General features: G+C 38.7%; 1 protein-coding gene across 1 annotated transcript; it reads left to right on the top strand.

The window, feature by feature from the left end:
• Positions 1-2358: 2358 nt before the first annotated feature.
• gpm6aa (glycoprotein M6Aa) lies at positions 2359-22336 on the top strand. Its single transcript, XM_026182509.2, has 7 exons — positions 2359-2936; positions 12932-13124; positions 13442-13598; positions 14596-14749; positions 18520-18596; positions 19262-19327; positions 20343-22336. Exons 1-7 carry the CDS (start codon positions 2900-2902, stop codon positions 20493-20495), a joined length of 837 nt encoding a protein of 278 aa, XP_026038294.1. The 5' UTR covers positions 2359-2899; the 3' UTR covers positions 20496-22336.
• The last annotated feature ends 266 nt before the right edge of the window (positions 22337-22602 follow it).

Below are 22602 nucleotides of genomic sequence, written 5' to 3'. Positions count from 1 at the left end.
CCCCCACAGCAAATCTCCCACCCTTAGCCACAGTAGGTTAGTGTGTGGCTATGTTATCCAGGCCAAGGGTGGGGCATTTTGTGTGTCTGTATGCTGGAATGGACACCAATGTGTTAAAAAATTAATTTAAAAAAATTTAGTATATTTTTGTTCTTACAGTATTAATTGTATTTGTATGGCTCAAATGCTATTCAAATGTTTTTATGGACTTTCAGTTTAACCATGTATTAGTCACTGAAGTTCCTGACTTCACAAAACCAGGAGACAAAACTCAAGTTCAACATAGACATACTTTCTATGCAAAGTGCAAACAATATCTCTTAAATGTTCAAATATTTTTCATTAAACTGGAATGCAAATCACTTTAAAGCTCTTCAAATAACATGAACAACCAATATTTATAAGCAGGCATTATACAAAGTTAAGAGCTGGATTAAAAAAATGTTGAGTGGTTGAAAAACCGTGCTCAGAGTATATACGCAATGACCTGATTCAGAAAAGCAAACACATTTCAGCAACTTCCCCTTGTTGAGCTAAGCAGATAATAGTGGTGCTTACATTTAGGATTAGTAAGTGTGGGAAGAAACTAGTGAGAATGCACAATGACATGTTTGTCTTTGACTGTGTTGGACACATACTGAGAATGTACATATTATATCTAGTGCTTAAACCTCTGTAAAAGCTATTTACTTAATTAGAGATTCTAAACTCCTTAATAAGGACAATGTCCAATGTTCAAATCCACCGGGGCCTCTCTATGTGGACTTCCATGTTCTCCCTGTGCCTCTGTGGGTTTTCTCCAAGTAATCCAGCTTCCTCCCAAAGAAATGCATGAAGGTTAACTGGTGATTCTAAATAAGCTGTAGGTGTTAATGGTTCTCTTTCCCTTTGTGTTAGCCCCAATAGTCTGGCAACCTATCCACGGTGCACCCTGCCTCTTTCCCTGTGACATCTGGGATGGGCTCCAACCCCTCCCTATGGCCCTGAATTGGATAAGCAGAAGAAAATGGATGAATGGATATTCACCAGATACAAATGACTATTTAAGACTATATCGTGTGCACAAAATAAAAAAAAGGGAGCAGCCCCTAAGGAGATGGAAAAGGGAGAAAGTGGTTGAAATTGTCTCTTGATCTCATGATAAAGCAAGATGTTTAGAATCTACATATGCACAGCAGAGCTTTAAACAATATGCTACTGAGCATTCACCTGATAATATAAGCAGGCAAGCAAGCAATTTTACGAGCCCTGTGTAGACATAACAGGAATTCTTGGGCCATATATCCATATCTGCTATCTGGACATTCTGGAATTTCTGCACAATATTTCAAAATAATGCATCTGACACTTATTGAGGTATTAAAAGTCTGGACTGAAAGGTTGGATTCTTACTACAGACATCACCATCCGTTGATCCATGCTGCCAGAAAAGCTAATAAACATTTAATGCTAATTTGAATTACAAAGCGGTACTCAGTGGTATGGTAATTTTTGACACACCAGTTGGTTAGACAACAAACTAAAGTAGGCTAATTGAATAATTCAATGAATGTTACATTAAGCAATGAAACATTAATAAAGCATTATATAGAATCATTAATAAATGATCACATACACATCACATTACCATAATTACCATAAAAACTTTATCTTGCTTTTCTTCTGAAAGGCCTATGAGTGAAGCTTTTGGCATTCCTGGTATTACAGCAGGCACAAATAAGATAACGGATGACTAAAAGTGATTTCTAGCAAGTTAATTTGCTGAACTTCCATCCGATTAATATTTTGCAGTCTATTTAAGCTAGCGTGCTTACTTGAATCACTCTTACAACCCTCACTTGCCTCCTTCGCTATTGCCTCTCAGGTCTTGGCTGCAGCAGAAGCTTCCTTTCCCCATAGGGATCATTAAAGTTTCATCTAATCCACCTGTCTGATCATCCATCCATTCACCCATCTGTCCATACTTTGTCAAGTCAGGTTTTATTTATACAGCATATTTCACTCAACAGCAGTTTAAAATACCAATTTCCAATTCCAATTACCTTGTGTCCTGTCCATGATCTAGGTATGTATTTGCATAATTATTTAGCAGTTTTCATCAGTGTGTGAGCTGTTTGTCTGCAGCTCTAGACATATAGTGCCATTTAGAATTCAAGAATCCAATGACAACGCCTTGGTGATTGTATAACTTAATCTGTAAGACTAATAAGATTAGGAGAATCCCATTTCGAAATCAGATGTACCCCCTCACTTATTTAATGAGAGGTTGTGCTAATATAGAGCAGCCGCAGCCTCGCATGGGAAGGGGGGTTGGTGGGTGATGGGCTTAACCATTCTGTCTGAGAGGGGGTGTTGTTTAGGGAGGGTGAGACAAGGAATAGTCACCAACACTCATGAACACAACTGTCTAGACAACACAGTGAAAAGATCTTGATTCTGGCTTAGGTTCTACCACCGTTGCTGCTTTTAGTGTTTTAATCCAACATTTTCCACACACCTCCCTTTTTCAAATGCATGGCTCTTTGTCACACATGCGCTTTCCTTCAAACCACAGAGACCACCCTCAGCTCAAGCCAGCCCTGCTACTCCTCTCCTCCTCCTCCTCCTCCTCCACCAGGGACCAAGGAGGCGTTCTGCACTTGCCACAGCGGTTTGCAATGGACAGTACTACAAAGGCTAAGTGATCCTTTGCATCGCCCAGTCACTTGACAGAAACCACACCTGACAGCCAATCTAAGTGTTCAGAGAGAGAGAGAGAGAAAGAGAGAGAGAGAAAGTGAGTATAGAGAAAGAAAGGGGAACTGATGTGTGGATTACTCCTTAAATAAATACGATCTTAAACCTACACAGGACATTTATTTACTAATCGATAGCTACTTAAAAAAGAAGAAAAAGCAAAATGGAAGAAGACATGGATGAGGGGCAGACCCAGAAAGGTAAGAAAGTAAATCTTTGCATGTTCTGATGAATTCATTTATGTATGTTTGCTTTTGTCAGTGTCAGTAGTGTCTTTGCAGAGACAACTGCACAAATGTAAGCCATACCCTCTTTGAATAAAAGAGCATCTGTTTGTGGGAATTCTTTTGTCCACTGAGTATCAGCACTCCACTGAAAAGTGCACGTCTGTATGTGCTGTCTGGGTAGTCACAGGGGTGTGAACTGCTACAGCAAGGGCTGGACTGCCTTTGTTTGCTTGATGTGTCTTTCATGCTTGTCGTGATGACAGAGAGAAACACGAAGAGCATGGAACCAAACTGAACTACCATTATTACTAGTCTTTAAACCAGCAGCTTTCAGGTTCTGTCCTTTGTGTCGGAAAAACCGAGGTGCTGTATGATGCAGCAGTGCTTTGCAATATTCACTGTGCATTTGTTGCAGGAGGAGTTTTTAGGGGTTCTTTTTTCATTCACTTAGGAGGGGCAGTGTATGCTTTGTGCAGAGCTGAATTGCTATTTATACTTCACACCTCCGCATCTTGTTTCTCTGCATGAATGATTCAGTATATGGTTGCAACAGTATAAAGCAAGTGTATTTTCTCATCAGTGGATTGGAAAAAGATATTTTTTGTTAAAGAATGACACAATACCAAAGGTAAAGAGGATGCTGTTCTCATGTAGAAAACACGTTTTTATTTCACCTCCCTTGCCTCCTTCTCTCTCAGATTTATTGTGTCAGGCATATGTTTGTGTTGCCTCCTGTCGCTCTTCCCTGCAACTTAGCACTACTTACAGGCACACACACGAACTGAAACAGTTGCCATGGCGCTGGCAAAGTCATTATCTACTCCCTCTTCACCCACTCCTGTTGATGACATTTCAGAAGCACAGGAATAGTTTGCTGTGTCTAAGAATGTGGGAGGAAGAGAGACAAGAAGAGGCGCATATGTAGAGTCAGAAATGATTGCAGCACAGAGTGAAAAAGAAAATGAGAAGCTTGGGAGAATATAGTGAGCTTAATCAAACTGCTTGACTAAGCAGCGTAGTAGGAGAAGTTCTAGAAAACCTATAGATTTTGATCAAACAACCTTTAGTGGCGTCCCTTTAAGGGCAATTTTTGGATGACAGTTCGATAATAAAGCCATCTGTCAGATCCATTAATTTGGGCAGAATATTAATGTAATTATTTAGCACGTACTCATATAAAGCAAGCTCTGCAAGCTCATTTTTCTTGAACAAAAGCTTATTAAAACCAAATTGACTGTTAATAACCTGTTACAGCAGAGGCTCTGCTTTGACATATGCAACCTGCTTCTCACACTAGGGTGCTTTTATGAATCACTGCCCATGTGTCAACACAAGCAAGCATTTGATTTCTCCCCTTGAACTTGAAAAAAAACTAAAATCATCACGTGAATATGAGGAAATAAGCCGTGTGTTGTTTTATACAGTAAACTAAAGGCTGAAGCTCTTGGAAAGTGACCAATACACACCAACCAGCTAACCAGCTAATGTTTGTTTTTAGCCCGACGCCTTCTATCATAAGTCCGCTCTAGACAACACTGAGAACTACTGAACTGGTTTCCACAGTAGTTAAGATTGCGCAGCTTCTCCAGCATATCATCAGGCAGTTTGGTTGTTGGAATAATTTCCATGTTGTACCTTCCAATGACAAAACTGAACAATTATTCTGTAGACCATGTGTAGCAGAAATCATAGAAATTTGTGCATAAAAAGACACTGCCTGGGATCCTGAGTGGCTCGATGTCGAAACATACAGCCTTTTTCGTAAATCATAGGCTATTATTATTTAACCATTAAAAAACAAATAACACAAGAAAATACACCCTGGTCCTGTTAGTTAGTATTGTGTTTGAAAGGTTATAGCTTAGACTTTCCTTTTGAATGAAAAATCAATAGTGTCACTATTTTAAGTATTTCAAGTCACGTTTATCACCATGCGCCAAGATGGTGGTTCTGGAGACCAAGTATTATGCAACGCAATTTACATATGTTGGTTACCTAAATTATTGTATCGTTTATTAAATTATTGATTTGACAGCCCCTCTATAGTTTGTGAAGACAAAAGATAATTGCAATGACTCCTCTGATGATGGTCATGTTTTCGCCCATGTCACTTTGATTTTTCTGGAGAAATATGTAATAGTTTGTAATAATCATTGATCAGTTTTGACCAAAAACTCACAATCTAACCTTAATTGCAAAAAGTGGGATAAATCATAGAAAAGATTAAATACATACAGTTTACACTGTTAAGGAAAACACAATAACTTGACAGGCCTCTGTCTACAGCAAGCTTCTACCCAATAAATGTGCAGAAATTGGTAAGACTGGACATCTAGAAACACCAACATTTTAAAAGCTTCTCATTTTGCGTAACGCTGATGTAGAAGCAGAGCCCCCACAGTTGGTGATGTGCATTTTATCATCGTTTACATATGTATATTAAAGCACAATTCTTTATCATTTTGCTGATGAAGACATCATCCAAGCTAGCAAACGGACTGTAGATAAATTGGTACTTCCAGCTCAAAGGGGTGCAGGTGTCACTGAGTGCACTCACAGCATCCTAATGCCCTTCTGTCTTCCTCTTCTGAGGTTGCAAATCTCAGATTATGAGTCAGATGCACCAGGTGGGCACTGTTCACTTCAGCTGCTAGCCAAATGTATGAGCGCACTCTATGTACCAAAGTGGCCATTAGCAGCAGGGAGCAGTCCAGCGCCCTTCTGTTGAAAAAGCAGGTTTAGACCAGTAGGAACACACGGCTAAATATGCTAAAAGTTCTGGAAATGACCATATGGTGGGCAATACTGTGGATAAATAAACCAAACATGATTCTGCAGGTCATTTACACTTGATGTACTAACTGTTGCTGAATGGAAAAACTGAGAAAGGCACACCTGTTAGCATTTCCTGAGCCAAGAATCTACTCTGCAAGGTAGCGTTTGTCCTTCTGTTTGATTAGCATGTGGTTGCATGTTGAGCATCTCATTTTTGTCCGTCTACAATCATGTCAGTAACATCGTGTGACCGTAATACACAATGGAAAACTTGTGTTGTAGTTTTAAAGGTTCACCGAGTTTCATGCACTTTGAATTTGCAGTTGACTTGATAAATGCCAAATCGGCATTAAGCTAAAGGCAAGGAGATGCTGCTTTGAACATAGTTGCTGTGGTCAGACAAATGGTTTTCCACTACATAAAAACCACATTTGTTTGGGTTTTCTTGTTTATTTTTACCAAATATGATAAGAAATAAATTATTTAGAAGATATTATTCACTTGCAGCACATTCATGAATATATTACTTCATGTATAAGTAGCAGCCTATCTAAGAGCTCCTATGTCCTCTACTGCCCCTTATTGTTTTGAAGCCTGCCCCAGCCCAGGTCAAGAGAGTTCCACCAATTGTTCTAGTAATTATTTCTGGAGAAGCTAAAAACCTTATGTGGGGTCTCTTATTGTTTTGAGCAATGACACAATGGTATAGATATAGGCATAGGGAAAGAGGTGTTGAAAATTACTTGCATTGAGATTGATGATAAACACTAGCTCACTGTAATGATAATATCTTAAAATGATAATATGATATTGTTGTCACTCAACATGATTGTGTCTTGTGAGTTGTGTTAGCTTATATAATTTAAATGTTACTTAAAATTTCGGTCATTCAGGGTAAAGTGTGTCGGGAAACTGTTATTGAGTAAAAATTGAAGTACTAATATGCAGTATGAAGTACTCCACTGTTGTTGGACTCTGCAGACATGCTCTCATTATGGTCTATTGTTTTGGAGCTGTGCTTCAAATCCCTGCATTCTTTGGTTTTGGCTGCTTATAAGGTTGGCAATCAGGAAAATTAAACTCATTCCACCCTGTGAAATGGAAATACCTGCATGGTTAAAATGCATAAACCTAAAGTCAAAAACCTTGTTTCTTTTGCTGTGTTTTTGACTTTTGCCCCCTAGTTCCTGGAGTGAACTTGGCTTAGACAAAAGACACGTCTACAGTCACGCAGTCCTGTTTAGACTCTTCCATCTCTCTGTGAAAAAGGAAGAGAGGAAATCAGTAGCTGAGCTTTCAGGCCTGGTGTGGAACAACCTTTTAGCCCTGAAGGGGTTTTATGTGTAATGTGTCTCGTTCACTATTGTCCCACTGAATTTGTTGACATACAGTAAGTGGGTCACGGCTCTCAAGTACCCGGTCTATTCTCAGATTTTGCGCTGTGGTTGTTATGGCAACCATGCTGGTTGATTAAACATGCGCAGAGGAGATGGGGGCACACAGGAGCTGAAAAAAAACCTGCTCACTGCAGGGGAAGGGGGGTGGGGTGCATTAAAGGAACAAGGAAAGCAACGAGACGCATGCACGCCCATTACACTCAGGCTGACACAGGCACACCATCCCCCCACTGAGATCTCGCTCTCTCTTCTCTCTCTGTCTGACCAGGCTCACCACCACCCCGTCCCCACACAAAACCCCTAATAAATGCTAGCTGTATGTGGGAAAATTGATCTCTCTTATTGGATCTCTCGTGTTAGAAATGAATGCACAGACACAGAATTAGATTGTCTTTCCTTTTTCTGTCATCGTCTTTAATGAATTTTGTTCATTTAATACTCTAATGCAGCATGCCATTTATTTTCTCAGATGCTAAAACTGCATCAAAAGCAAAGCCTCATATCTCTATATGACTTCAAAAGGAAGAAATCCTTTTTAATTAGGAATGAACCAACATAAGCAACCATCCATCTATCCATTAATTTTCTTCCACTCATCCAATTCAGGGTTGCATAAACACACATTTGAGTAAAAATCATCTTTGAAAGCAAGTATTTGGAATCTGCCCAATATTACTTTTATGTCTGATATTTCACTAGGTATGGAACTATTTTGGTTAAGAAATATTTGTGTCAATAGCGAAAAAATGTCTTAAAGGTAATCTAGCCTTAAATAGAAATTATTTTTCCAGTTTAACAGGACCACTACACGTCAAATACTGACCTATGGATGAACTAAGCAAATTTCATAATGTGGAAATGTCTGAGAAACATCACAACACTGTAATTCGCAGAATTCATCCAATTCATCATCCACCCCGTTACTCCATAAATTAACCCTGCACTGATCTGATATGGACAACATTATCTCATCCCTCATGCAAAAGTTGACTAGGTCAGAGAGAATGTGTGTATGTGTGTATCCCTTTTGCCTGTCAGCTATGGCACTGACAGATGGAGGAGAAGTGGGAGGTGGGAGAGGCCCTGGGAGGGGGTCATCCTTTCTCTTTGTATTAGGGAGACGCCTTCTGTTGATTGGGCCGCGGTGTTTGGGCTCTCACAGGCCTCAATTTCACCCCCTCCCTTTCCTCCCTTGAAAAAAACATGTGGCTTTGTTCTAGGAAAATAAAATATTTAAAACAGTGCCATCTTCTAAATCTGTCTCTTTGTTCAAAACTGAATAGCATTAATCCTGGTTTTGCTAGAGTTAAGATTTGCACCGATGAAATTTGTATTTAATCAACACGCTGAGGCAAGAAAATCCTTAAATGCTTTTTACTGATTGGAAAATAGGTTATTCTGAGTAAAAGATGTTTTGTAGACTAAGCTTACCTCAAACATTTGGGGGTGTACTCCAGTTCAAAATAAGGCAAAACAAAAACATCACATATATTCATTCAAGTACACAGATGGTCCTTGTCACTGCAATTCTAGTCCATTTTAAATCTGCTTGGTTGCACCAAACTTGACAGTCATTGTTTCCTATACGACACAGCCATTCAAATACCCATGACCCCTAAAGCAGGCCATCTTTTATTTTTATCACAGGTGATGTGGGGCTAAGCAGAAAGCATGAAAAATGAATGTGGGAGACTTGTGTGCCTCCGCACTGTGCCACTTCTAAATTATTGATCAAGCATCCTCTAACTCTTAGAATCGTCCGTTTGCCATTTTTCACCCACTCAGAGTCTCAAATTCATTTAGGATCAATGAAGGTTTACAGAGAGCAAATGATAGCATGCACTGGTATTTTTTAATGGGGTGAGGAAGACAGATAACATATGAGATCATAAACACATTGCTGGTGATCTTTTATCACTGCAGTTTCAAAAACAGGAAGGAACATAGTAAATGTGAAGAAGGGCAGCTAGGCTAAGAAGACATTACGTTGTAAATTCAGCTGTTTCTACTCACGTGAGTACATTTTTTCTCTCAGACAAAGATGGAAGCCTTGTTAGTTTTTACGTTTTAACCTACATTTACAACTTTATCACTGAATCTGGTCCTTTTCTAACACACCTCTCTTTACTGGGTGTGATGAGTTTCCCTTCCACAGAATTAAGAGCAGACGATCAATAAAACATTAGTCTGTTACGTCCACTCAGTAATGCTTTTATCCTGCCTTCTAACTTCATCTTCAACTGTTTCCATGGAAACTCTTTAAGTCAAGTCACATATAGACAAATATTATCTGTGTTGTACTCTGTAGTTACATTTACAATACAATGTACAAACATACTAGTAGCCAATTCTGTTTACTGCTTGGTGGAAAAGTAGTCCGTGTAAATTCGCAGCTGCTTTATGCTGTGTGCAGAAAAGCAAGGAAATAAGCCTTGATTGAAGCCATCACTTAAATCATTGATATTACCGCTTGTCTCTCTTCATGTTAAATACAGGCTCCGCTCAATTACTGCACAAAATCAGCACCAGCATATCTCAAAGGCCGCTGCGTTCCTGTGTTTAAGATTCAAAATGCAAGAGAAAATTTTTTATATCTATTCTATCTATTTCTGATGGCTGAAAAAACTTATTTTTCCATACAAGCGACATAGTTTGGAAATAAATAAAAAATTAACTGGGAACATTGCAGTAATTTGTATCCCATCAGTACTACATACAAATCCATGTGTTTGTAGTACTTGACTCAACAGTTGACTCTAACTCTGGCTCATAAATGGGCACTGTGGCCAAGAGGATAAGTGTTTCTGAACTCTCTGCCTCACTCTCATCTTGTCAGTAATCACAGCTACATCAATAAATTCTGTCAGTGCCTGTTTCCTGAAGTGATAAGGCAACTCAACATAATGAATCTGGGGTAAGAGGTAGTGACAGACAGACAGAGGGTACTCAAGCAAAGAACAAAAATAGCTACATTCACGAGACCTTGGGAAATGAATGAGTGAATCTGATAAAGTCCAGTTTATGTAACAGATCCTTGATTTCTAAGGCATTCCAGACATTATACTGCAAAGTTATCAGGATTGTGTGTTAACATGTATTTGGTTGGTCTCAGAACCTTGGCACTGGTGCATCTGGAGACCTTTTCATGCATAAGTTGCCAGAAAAAGACAAGCTGACACCTTTAAATAATGATAACAGAAAAATTTGCTATCCAAAATATTGTAGCTGCAGAATGGAATCGTGTTAAAAACACATGCTTACACATAACTTTGCATAGTTTTATGCAAATCTAACCACACTCTTACTGCTTCCATAGGAATTAAATGTGGCGTGATTGGAAGGGTTGCATTTGAACAAACCTCAGGACTTCTGGAAAGTACTTTGCACAGTCAAAACCAAAGTGGAGATGTTTGACTATCGTCACATTTGGCAAAAATCAATCGCACCATCAGCACAAGCAACTGTCAAACACAGTTCCTGTGGATCTTGCAGTTACTAAGTTGATCGTGACCTTGAACTCGTGGACTTGTGAAAAGAATCAAAGTGTCGCATCAGCTGAGTCAAAGTCAACTGATTGAAATTCTGTGGTGGGAAGAGTGCTGAGAATATACAAATGCCCACAAACCTCAATGAACTAAGGCAATTTTGCAACATGAACTTTGGACTTTGTTCCAATGTTCCTCCACAACAATGTCACAAACTGATAAAGCCCTGCAGAAAAGAATTACAAACTGATTCTACAAACTGTTGACTCATAGGGTGTACTTAGTTTTCCACAGGACTGAATTGAGTTCTTTAAAACTGTGCTTTTTTCATTATTGTATTAGGATGCAGGTTTCCAAATAAAAACAGCTCTACTCAAAGTGAGACTATACAAAGTGATTTATATAAATTCATTTTTGATTACAATGACTAAACCAACACCTCCACTATGGGAGCTTCCCTCAAAGTATTCCTGAAATGAACTAAAACGGCAGAATTTAAGCAGCATCTGTTTAAGGCTTGGATCCAGAGGGAGTCCAGGCCATTTAAATCTACTGCAGGTTCTCAGAGTCACATGACAGAAGGTGTGAATTAGCATGAAAACACCTAGGAGTGCATGTCACGTGGCATTGTAAGTACCTGATAGTTACCAAGAGGCACTAAAGGTGAAGTATTCCCTGAATTTGATGTCTCTTCCTAGGTGAATCACTGGGAATGTTGGAGAATTACTAAGGCAGTGATGATAAAGGCAGACAAATGGCACTGCAGTCCCTCTATTCAATGGGGGAATCACCAGTTTGAGATATAATACATACTATAATCTTTCCTCTAAACAACAAAAGGCTTGGAAGACAATATATATGTGTACCTCATCTTTAAAGCTTAGATCTAAGCATACACTGTATGAGCTGAGAATACTTAAACAGAGACTAAAATCAGAAGCTTATTAACAGGCACAGCAGAGTTGTTTGGACTGTGTAGTGTGACGTGTGAAAAGCTGCATGGATTGTTTTAGGATACAACATTCAGCAAACACGGATATGGACAGAAACATGTTTAAAATATAGCACATAAGCTGAATAGACATTCCACAGTCTAGCAGTGGATAACATCAGTAAGGAGGTAGATAATCTAGGAAACCCTGGGTGAAGGTTGTAACTGCACCAAGCGTTTGAGTGCTCAGCACAGCCCAGCGGGCGGACCAGCTACTTGGTATTCCACTCATGTCTGGATCAGAGTCACACGAAGAGAGTTGAGGAGGAGGAATATTGGGCTGACTGCTGCTTTGAAACAAAAGTGAAGATGACTAGACAACCTTTAAAAGAATGGAGCTGAAAACATCCTGAAATCTTATCATCTTTGCAACTGACAACAGAGTCACTGCATCTCTTCTGAATGAGCACAGCAAAACCAATGCAGATGAATTTAATCATGGGCCATGATCATCTTACATCTGATCAAGAGTAACGCCGTGCTGGTCATAAAAGCACATATACCACATTTGTATACTGACTTCAACTTTAATCATTTAGGATACTTATGAAGCAGCTCTCCGATTTTAATACAGGTCTAGCTGTTTCAGACTAGTCTGGCTTTGTGAAAAATGTATCTGTCTGGATACTATACAGCAAAACACTGCAATACTGGATTTGTTTCACACTTACACAGGAAATACCTCTGTACCTCTGTTGTAGTTACTGGGAAATGACTGACTCAGTAGCACAAAACACACACACGAGATGGAGACTCATAAATCAAAGCAATTCATAAAGGCAAACCTGGGTACAATATTTACAGACGTGGCTTCTTTGTGAGCAGTCTGTGTCACAGGAGATTGAAGATGAACCTGAGCAGTGATTTGTCACCTTAAGAACCCCCTGGCACAGGAAGCTGAGGAAAGTAGAATGGGGTTAAAGGTCATAGTTACTATGTGAAACTAAGGCTGAGTTTATATTGCTGAATAAAATGTCAGCATTATCCGTAGGGCTATAGAGCTGACAGAACGAATAACACAGTTGTTTGAAAGGGTTTTGTTGTTGTTTTTTTAACATAAGGGAAAGGAGTACTGCAGTCAAACTAGCTTGCAGTGTTACATGCATAGCTGCCTCCCAGCTGGTTTAATTGCTGGAAAATATTAAATGGAAATGGAAATACAGTGCATGCAGATGCATTTGCTCAATGCTAATGTATTGATAAATAATTTAAAATGCAGCAAATGCAGCAAAAACGTCTCTGTTACTTTGTGCCACGTCTGGTGTTTTTTCTCTCAGAATTTTAACAGTCTTTGTTGGCTAATCTCGTTCTCCGCTTTAGGATGCCTTGAATGCTGCATCAAATGCCTGGGTGGGATTCCATACCCATCCCTCATAGCCACCATCTTGCTGTATGCTGGTGTGGCCCTCTTCTGTGGCTGTGGACATGAAGCCCTGACTGGCACTGTCACCATCCTCCAGGACTACTTTGAGGTTGTGAGGAGCCCTGTGGATTCACTGGATGTCTTTACAATGTAAGTAACAAAGATTCTAAACAGCCCTGCTGATCAGCAAGAAAACATAGTTTGCATACTTCCACAGTATAAAATACACAATTATATGTGCTTTGACACATCCCAGAGATCCACCGCACAATCACAACAAGCGTAGCCAATTTAAGACAGATATGTTGATTACTTCTGTTTAACAGGCAAATGTCATGACCTGCAATTATCTATATAATTTTCCTGTGAGTATTTTTGTATGAAAATTCTTGCTAACATCTTAAAAAGAAAGGGTAACTTCTTATTTTTATAAACTGCATTTCTGTTGTTCTGTATTCCTTCTCCAGGATTGACATTATTAAGTATGTGATTTACGGCATTGCATCGGCTTTCTTCGTCTATGGCATCCTGCTAATGGTGGAGGGATTCTTCACAAGTGGTGCCATTAAAGATCTGTACGGGGACTTCAAGATCACAACATGTGGACGTTGTGTCAGTGCCTGGGTAGGGCTACTATTTTACTTCATACTAACTATAAAATGTATGTCTATTACTCTATATAAGCTTTTGCTCTTGTCGGGAATCACCTAGTAAATGTCAGGTCATTTCCCAGGAACTTTCCCTTGAAGGCTGAGTAGATTTCAATAGCTGACATTTTTTTTTTGTGGCCAATGTGACACTACTCGTGCTCTCCCAAGCTCTATATGTAATAGATTCTTTTTTAGAGTTGACCCCTGTATTTGGTGAGGTTTCACTATTTTGAAAAGGCTGAAAAGGGTCAGCCACAATAGAGCCTTTATGAGTACTATAACTCAACTATCTTTATTTTCCCCTATAAAAGAAAGTATAAATAGCACTGCATTTTTCCCCAAGGAAAGAAGACATTGAAGGGAGATATACAAACCTAATGTAATCTGGGGTCATTCACATGTCTGCTCATCTCTTCTGTTTGATATATAGTACTTTCTCATAATCAATATATCAAAATCTTAGATTTCCCAAGTTCCTCTGCTAAAGAAATCTGTCTACACAGAGGAAAGTTGATCTTATCACCTTTTCTTTAGCTTCTCTTGAAGCTGTTTTTATTTAACAGGAAGAATCGAAAATGATAATGATTTGTTCTTTTAACTAACTTTTCTTGACAAGCTAATATCCTATGTAGTACTTACAGTACTCAACCAGCAAAGGACATTATAAGGTTTATTTCTGATCAGTGTTCAATATGGTAATACTGCTGAAACAAGAACAAAACAAATTATTAGCACACATCCAGAACATACAAAAGAGCATGCAGCAATCCTATAAAATAACTTGGAGGATATAAAAATATTAACTACAACAAAAACTAATCTCAGAAGACCTTGCCGTCAACATCTAGACATAGACGAGTCAACGTCTAAATGATCAGTTTTACACCAGCCACAGTGCCTTGGAAGGTGTTAATATTACAAATAAATACGGTTCCACTTCAGTAATCCATCTGTACTGTTTCCCCTTTCAGTTCATCATGCTGACATACATCTTCATGCTGGCTTGGCTTGGAGTGACTGCATTTACCTCCATTCCAGTTTTCATATATTTCAACATCTGGAATATTTGCCAAAATACTACTGTCCTGGAGGGAGCCACCCTATGCCTTGACCCACGCCAGTATGGTAAGCATGAATATTCTCCAGTCCGTCCGTCCACCCCTTTTGAAATAACTCGGTGACAGAAATTTATGCTGTATTTAAATTGCTACTTCTTTTTTACTTTTTAGAACAACTACCTGTACTGTAGCCTCCATATAGTTTTCTTTTAAATGGATTAATCATCACTTTAGGATATGGCTAAATAATAAAAATTATATTATTTTTTTTAAGTATAGCACAATGAGACTGTATGGAAATGATAAACACCATATAAAAATTCACACTAGATGTGAAAATTTGGCATAAAGAACATAAAAACACGGATACATCTTGCCTTGGGTCACATTAAACCACCGCCTGTGGCTGATTATCTACTTGGATTTCTCCACACAGCTGTTTCTAGGGTTTACAGAGAATGGTTTAAAAAAGTGGAAATATACAGTGAGAGGCAGTTCTCTGAGTGAAAATGCCTTGGTGATGCCAGAGGTGAGATGAAAATAGCCAGACTGATTAAAGCTACTACGAAGGCAACAGTAACTCAAATAACCATTTGTAACAACCAAGGTATGCAGAAGAGCAACTCTGAACACACATCACATCAAACCTTGAACCAGATAGGCTGCAGAAGCAGAAGACCACACTGACTGCTCCTCCTGTCAGTGAAAAACAGGAAGCTGAGGGTGCAATAAGTTCAGAAAAATAGCCAACAAAAGCTTGGAAAATATTGCGTGGTCTGATGAGTCTTGATGTTTGCATTTCTGCATCCTCACATTTGTGAAAGAATGGGGTGCTCTCAGGAGCTCAGTCAATTCCAGTTTGGTATCATGATAGGATGCCACCTGTGCAACAAGTCCAGTCGGGAAATTTCCTCACTACTAAATATTCCACAGTCAACTGTTAGTGGTAGTGCAACAAAGTGGAAGAGTTTGGGAACAAGAGCAAATTAGCCACAGCCACATGAAAAATCACAGAGCAGTGGCTTGTGACGCACATAGTGCACAGTGCTCACCAATTTTCTGCAGAACCAATCGTTACAGACCTCCAAACTTCATGTGGACTTCAGATTAATGCAAAAACAGTGGGCAGATAGCCTTCTGGAATATATTTCTATGGGCGAGCAGCTGGATCCAAGCCTTAAATCGCCAAACCCAATGTAAAGCACAGTATGCAGTGGTGTAAAGCACACTGCCACTGTACTCCACTGAGTGGAGCCATGTTCTCTGGAGTGATAAATCAAATTTCCATCTTGCAATCTGCTGGACGAGTCTGGGTGGTAGCCAAGAGAACAGTACTTATATGATGGCATTGTGCTGTATAAAGTTGTTGGAGGGGGGGTTATGGTGTAGGGTTGTTTTTCAGGAGTTGGACCCAGCTCCTTAGTTCCAGTGAAAAGAACTCTTAGGGCTTTAGCATACCATATAATTTTTGACAATTTCATGCTCCCAACTTTGTGGGAACAGTTTTGGGATGGCATGTGCAGAACATTACTTTATGACTGTGCATCATTTTGAGGAACGCCAATAAAGACATGGATAGGCAAGTTTGGTGTGGAAGAAGTTGACTGTCCCCTAGTCCTGACCTTACAGACAGCACACCTTTGGGATGAATAAGAGCGGAGATTATGAGCCAGGCTTTCTCATCCAGCATCAGTCAATGGTCAATGGTAACTTTATTGTCCCTGATGGGAAATTGATTCGCAGTATGTCAAAACAAACAACAAACATACAACCAACACATTACGTACACTCATTAAAAAATACTATAATATAATATAAGCCTGATAAAACAACCTAGATTTTCCATCGAAAAAAATGCAATGTGCAATGGCAACAACACTTACAATTTAGTGTTGTTAATTAAGATAATAGCACTAGGTACAAACGACAATTTGTGTCGCTTTGTCTTCACTGCAGTCATTTTATAACGATGACCTGATGGAAGCAGTTGAAAATTGTTAAAGAGAGGATGATCTGAACACAACAGGACAGAAGTTGCCTTCCTCAGCACCTGCCTGTTATAAAAGTCCACAAGCTGGACCTGAGACCTCCCTGAAATCTTGCCCGCCACTTTAACCAGATTGTTAAGTCTGGTCTTATTATCCATGGACATACTACCGTACCATGCAATGATACAGAAAGTTAAAACAGATTCAATAAAACTTTTATAAAAGAGAGACATCATTTCAGATGAAACATTAAAACCTCTCAACCTCCTTAAAAAGTACAGTCTTTGTTGGGCCTTTTTCACTGTAGCAGCAAGATGTGACTCAAAGGACAGGGTCTTATCAAGAACAACCCCCAAGTACTTGTAACTATCCACCATTTCAATGGCTGCACCATTTACCACTGTAAGCGCAGGATGAGGGGATGACTTCCTGAAATCAATAACCATGTCCTTGGTTTTCAAGGTGTTAATCATTAAGAAGGACTGATCACACCATGAAACAAACTCATCCACAACAGGCCCATGGGAATCCTCTTCACCATGAAGGAGGCTTACAATGACTGTGTCATCTGCGTATTTGATGAAATGCCTATTGGCCTGTGTGCTGCGACAGTCATTAGTGTACAAAATATACAAAAGAGGAGAGAGACAACAACCTTGTGGTGAGCCAGTGGAAGAGTTCAGCTGTTTGGAAAAACAGCCGTTTATTCTCACACACTGTGATCTATCAGTTAAGAAGTCCAGTGGTTGACCTTACAAATGCGCTTCTGGAAGGATGGTCAAAAATTCCTATAAATACACTCCTAAGCCTTGTAGAAAGCCTCCCCAGAAGATTTTAAGCTGTTATAGATGCGGAGGGTAGGCCAGCATTATAATAACCCATATGAATTAAGAATGGAATTTCATTTTAGGAATATAATTTATTTTAATGTAACTATGGATCAAAATTACTGAGGGACATTTACAGTACCTTGCTGAATCTGCACTAGAAAAAATTACAGCAGTTCTGAAGGCAAAATGGGCTAGGGCTGTGCGATATGACCAAAATCTCATATCCCGATATAATAATTATATCGTCCGATAACGATATAAATCACAAAAATGTAACATTTTCTGTAAATTCTGTGAATCTCGGGCAGCTCGACTTGTGTGAAGTGTTTCCAGCTGGGCGTCGTGTACCTGGAGTCAAGTGTTTTAACCGATGCATGAAACTATACATTTTTAGACATAAGTTGTAACGGCCGCTGTTTTCTTTGTGAGTATTTATTACACGGCGTGCTGCAGGGAAAAGCCTGTTCTAACGTTTGAGTCTAAGGTTTATTTTTTAGCACCTGGCAGCTTTTTTTTGCTTCTCATCCATAAACAATATGCATACTCTTTCACGTAATTCAGTTTATTTTGAAAAGTCTCAACAGGATCTTGAGCTTTATTGTGAAAGGTTTATGTGGAAAATAAACAAGCGGACACGCTACTGTCATTGTTGCCTAACGACAACGCATAAAACAGTAGCTTGTCCATCTGTAGTGTGGTTATATACAATATAAGAGAAAGAGAGAACTTTAAGAAATGAATATAGCCACTACAGTGACCATCAAAACGATGAAAAAGTATTGCTGTAAACAGTTTATTTTGCGACACCACAAAACAAACGATAACGTAAAATGAAACGATAGACGTTTTTATATCGTCATCCGATATATATCGTTATATGAACAGCCTTAAAATGGGCTCCATTCGACAGTAGCAAGGTGCGACTAATGAAGTGACAGGTGAGTGTATATGTCACCTGTGGGACTATGTGAACAGAAAAAAATGTAATATAATACTCTGATACATGTATGTAATTTCAGGTATTGTGCCAATTGCGGAGGCCAGAACTATGTGCACTGGATCTGAGAAGTTCTACAGGATGTGTGAATCCAATGAGGTAAGGTAACTTTTGAGTACTGAATAATGTCTAATGTTGTCATGCTGTAAAATGAATTACACATGGGTTTCAAACATAAGACAAATCATTACTTAATATAGTGAAGACATCACTGTGAATAGCTTTTCCAACAGTGGCATTCCTTGCAGGTATTCTTCTAAATGTTACTTTTAAATGAAAAATAATTAACAGAACCTGCATCAACTGCAAAAAAAACACCAGTTAGTCCTCATTACAGCAATAATATTGTCAGATTTGTCAGATTCACACATTCTACACCACAAAGGCAAAAGAATACAGTGCACCTATACTACGGAGCAGGAAAATCAAAAACTGACAGTATGACAGCATGCCTGAACTGACAGCATTGCAAGGTATGAACGCCATTCAAATTATTTGACTTAATAGTCAAAGTTTGACAGAAAACTCAGACTATGACCCCAAACTCACATGTTAGACAGTTGACAAAAGTATTTTTTAACACTGAAATTGCAATTTTTCTGATGAGAAACTTGAGCATTTACATACTGATGGTAAATGTGTCACAGATATCAAATGTGAATTTATGGATTTTATTCTAAGAATAGAGTCAATGGATTTTGATTGCCAAATATATCTGCTAACCCCTGAGGATTAATATGTCCTGCGGTTTGTTTTTGATCCAGCTGGACATGACATTCCACCTGTTCATCTGCGCCCTTGCTGGAGCAGGAGCTGCTGTTATTGCTATGGTAAGCCACCGATAAGAAAATGAAAACAAACTGAAACCGGTTTAAGTTTTATTTATTCATTTATTTTAAGTAATGCAGTATTTTTTTTCATGAAGATCAGATTAAGCTTTGCTGCTGTTGCAGCAAACACTGTGCAGTGGTAAGACAATTTTTGAAAATGAAGGCAGGTGAGAGGAAATGCTGTAGCGGGATCAGTAGCTTCTGTTATATTTACCTGTGAGAGAATAGCTGTAGATAGGAGAGAAGGCATTTTGGCGCAGTGAAAAAGACAGTTTGTCTCCCTCCCTCTTTCGGAGGAGCCAGGCATGTCATGCCGTTGTCATGGAAACAGGGAGAAGAAAGGCTCTGAGATTGTTGCAAACATCACTCAGTAATCAGCAATTTGCAAGGAGCCATTTTCTGAGAAACAGAAAGTGTTTGCTACTCGAGATGATGATGCAAATTGTGGGCTGAACTAGTTTACTCACATCGCAGTTTTTTTGCTGTGATTAATCCCTCCAAACTTAGCTGGAAAACAACAGAAGCACTGGTGCACCTCAATACTGAAGTAAAAAAAATCACATAAATTAATGAATAATGTTCATAAGAAATAGAAAAACAACACGTGCAATAACAACATGAACAATAATAATAACAATTATTATTATTAGTAGTAGTAGTATAGCTTCTGTATTTTAATCTCAGTCAAATGGTCCTACTGCATATTTGCAAAGCAAATATAAAACTGTCAGTCCCTGTGAAAAGAAAAGCTGTGTAACAGTCTCAGTCATTAAACCACAATACATTCATTATAACCACTGCTGCCATGGTAACACAAGTCCAACACTACAGTTAGAATTATGCTGCCACCTGCTGGACGATTGTTGTCCTTAATCCAAGGGTTCAGATCAGCTTTTAAAGTCTATTCAGTATTAAAAATGAATACATTTAAGAAATCAATAATGATAATGCCTAGATTATGAAATACAGCCCATCGTGTGTGATTTGCTAAATGGGAATGATAATTTTCTTACAGATCCACTACTTGATGGTGCTATCTGCCAACTGGGCCTACGTGAAGGACGCCTGCCGGATGCAGAAGTATGAAGACATCAAGTCAAAGGAGGAGCAGGAGCTTCACGACATCCATTCCACTCGCTCCAAGGAGCGTCTCAACGCCTACACATAAAAACCAGCGTGAGGCCTGGCCCTGCCACTCCGGCCTCTCTCACTCTCTCTCTCTTCTTGCTTTCTATCTGTCTCTCTCTACCATCCCCTCCCGAGGGGGGGCGGATGGCGCCTAGGGCCCTCGCCACTGCTGATGTCACTGGTGCGTCATATGACAAATGTGGTCTCGGGGTGGGGGAACGTCACATAAACCTCCCCAGTCACAAACAGCATTTCAGATGAAAAAAAAAAAAGCCCCTTTACCTCTCTCATGGATGGTGTTATCATTTTGGCAGTTGTGTTATTGAACAAGTTGAATAAGAGTTATTTAGTGCTGACAGTAGTTTTTGTGTAGTTTTTAGAGTCAGAAGTAGCAGTAGTATTTATGTTTTTTTTTAATAGTGTACAATTGTTTTACTTTTCTTAAACTTTATTTTATACCAAGTGTCATTTTGCTTTCATGGATAATTTATTTTATAATGATTTCCTGAGGGGGTCAACAGGGGCTTCAAAGGGTTTTCAAGCACATTTCTCATGTCGTGTGTCTGAAGATTTCATGTTCAAGAACTGTGTACTGTATGTGAGTGGATGGTTAGTTTTAAAAATATTTTAAATTTCACAATACAACTATGAAGCATTGTAAGCCTTTGCCATACCAGTATTCCCAGGGATTAAAACCACTTTCACATGAAAGCAATTTAATCTGTTTTTCTATGTGAAACATAATTTTAAAAAAAAATAGCAAGACAACGCAAAAATACCAAATCAGAGTAAAATAATATTTGCTAGATGTGCCAAGCCTGTTAAACAGGAAATACTGACTTTGATAGATAGGATTAGTGAATTGAAGATAAATTGTGGGTTATTTTATGATATATTTGCCATTTAGATATATTTTCGGACTCGCACAAATGCACATGCAAACATGCTTTCATATTCTCTTTTTTAATTTCTAAAGTTGAACTTTATAAATACTAATCTCCTGCTTTGCAGTACTCTGCACTGTATATACTGATACATATACTGATAAGTATACCTATATGTTAAGCACTGACATTTAAAGACATCTCTTGTGACAGTAAGAAGAAATCAGTCCTACCTGCATCTATCAGCCCCAACCTGAAAAGAAGTTGTCTGTGTAATGGCACTCCTTGGTGGAATTTTCAGATGTGAGAAAAGTGTGCGTCACCGTAATTTTGTTCATTACAGTAACTGTAACTTGCCTATAAATCCACATACAGAGGTGGCCTGTCAGTTCATTGCCTGGCGATTTTTTTCTTTCTGTCAGTATTTCTCAAAGCTAGTTTCATGCACTTCTTTGACCATTTCTGTGCTCTCTCTAGATGTAAGCGCATTGATGTTCAACTCAAAGTTGGATAACTGTACTGTTAGTAAAGACTGTGAATTTAGATGTTTCTCGTGGCATGGACATGCATCAATATAGTCTTTTTGACTCATAAGTTACTTTATTTCACCTCTTTATTTTTACACTATTGACTGTCTTGCTGGATAAACCTTTTGTTTATATGTGCAGTACTAAACCTCCCACGCTTACTGCGTTATGCTCCTAATATTAGCGACTGTAGCCTTTGAGTTGTGTCTATTTAGTTTGTGATGAGGTTTAAACCATGTCTTAAAGCTAATACTTGTACCAACATTGCATACTCTGTAATGATCTGAAAAAACGCTTTCAGCTTTCTCCTCGTATTAGTCTTTTGTACTTTCACTACAGATGCTTAGTAGCAGGCTTTAAATCTAATCTGTTTTGTATATTCATGTGCCAACAGCTTGAAGTGGCTTATTTGACCTGTATGATCAAATTTGCTTGCATAAATAAAATTCACTTGTGTACTTGTTAATAAATACCATTGGTTTCTTGTGTCCAGTTTGTTTTGATATGAACCAACTATACAGGTAGTAGCACAGGATTTTAAAGAGTTACAATATGAGACAAAAATATAAACTCTTAGCTTTACAGTGAATCTGTAAGTACAGCCAAGAGGATTCATTTATAGACAGATTAACTAAAATGATCAAAGAGTAAAGAACACTAATAAAGGTAAGAAGAAAATCAACTCAGCAATTACATTATACCACTAGATGTCATGCTTTATTCTTAATCACTTCAA

This window comes from Astatotilapia calliptera, chromosome 2 (genome assembly GCF_964374335.1).
Source record: "Astatotilapia calliptera chromosome 2, fAstCal68.1, whole genome shotgun sequence".
Taxonomy (NCBI): Eukaryota; Metazoa; Chordata; class Actinopteri; order Cichliformes; family Cichlidae; genus Astatotilapia; species Astatotilapia calliptera.
The sequence above is the reverse complement of the archived record's forward strand: the minus strand, read 5'-3'. Positions and strand labels throughout refer to the sequence as shown.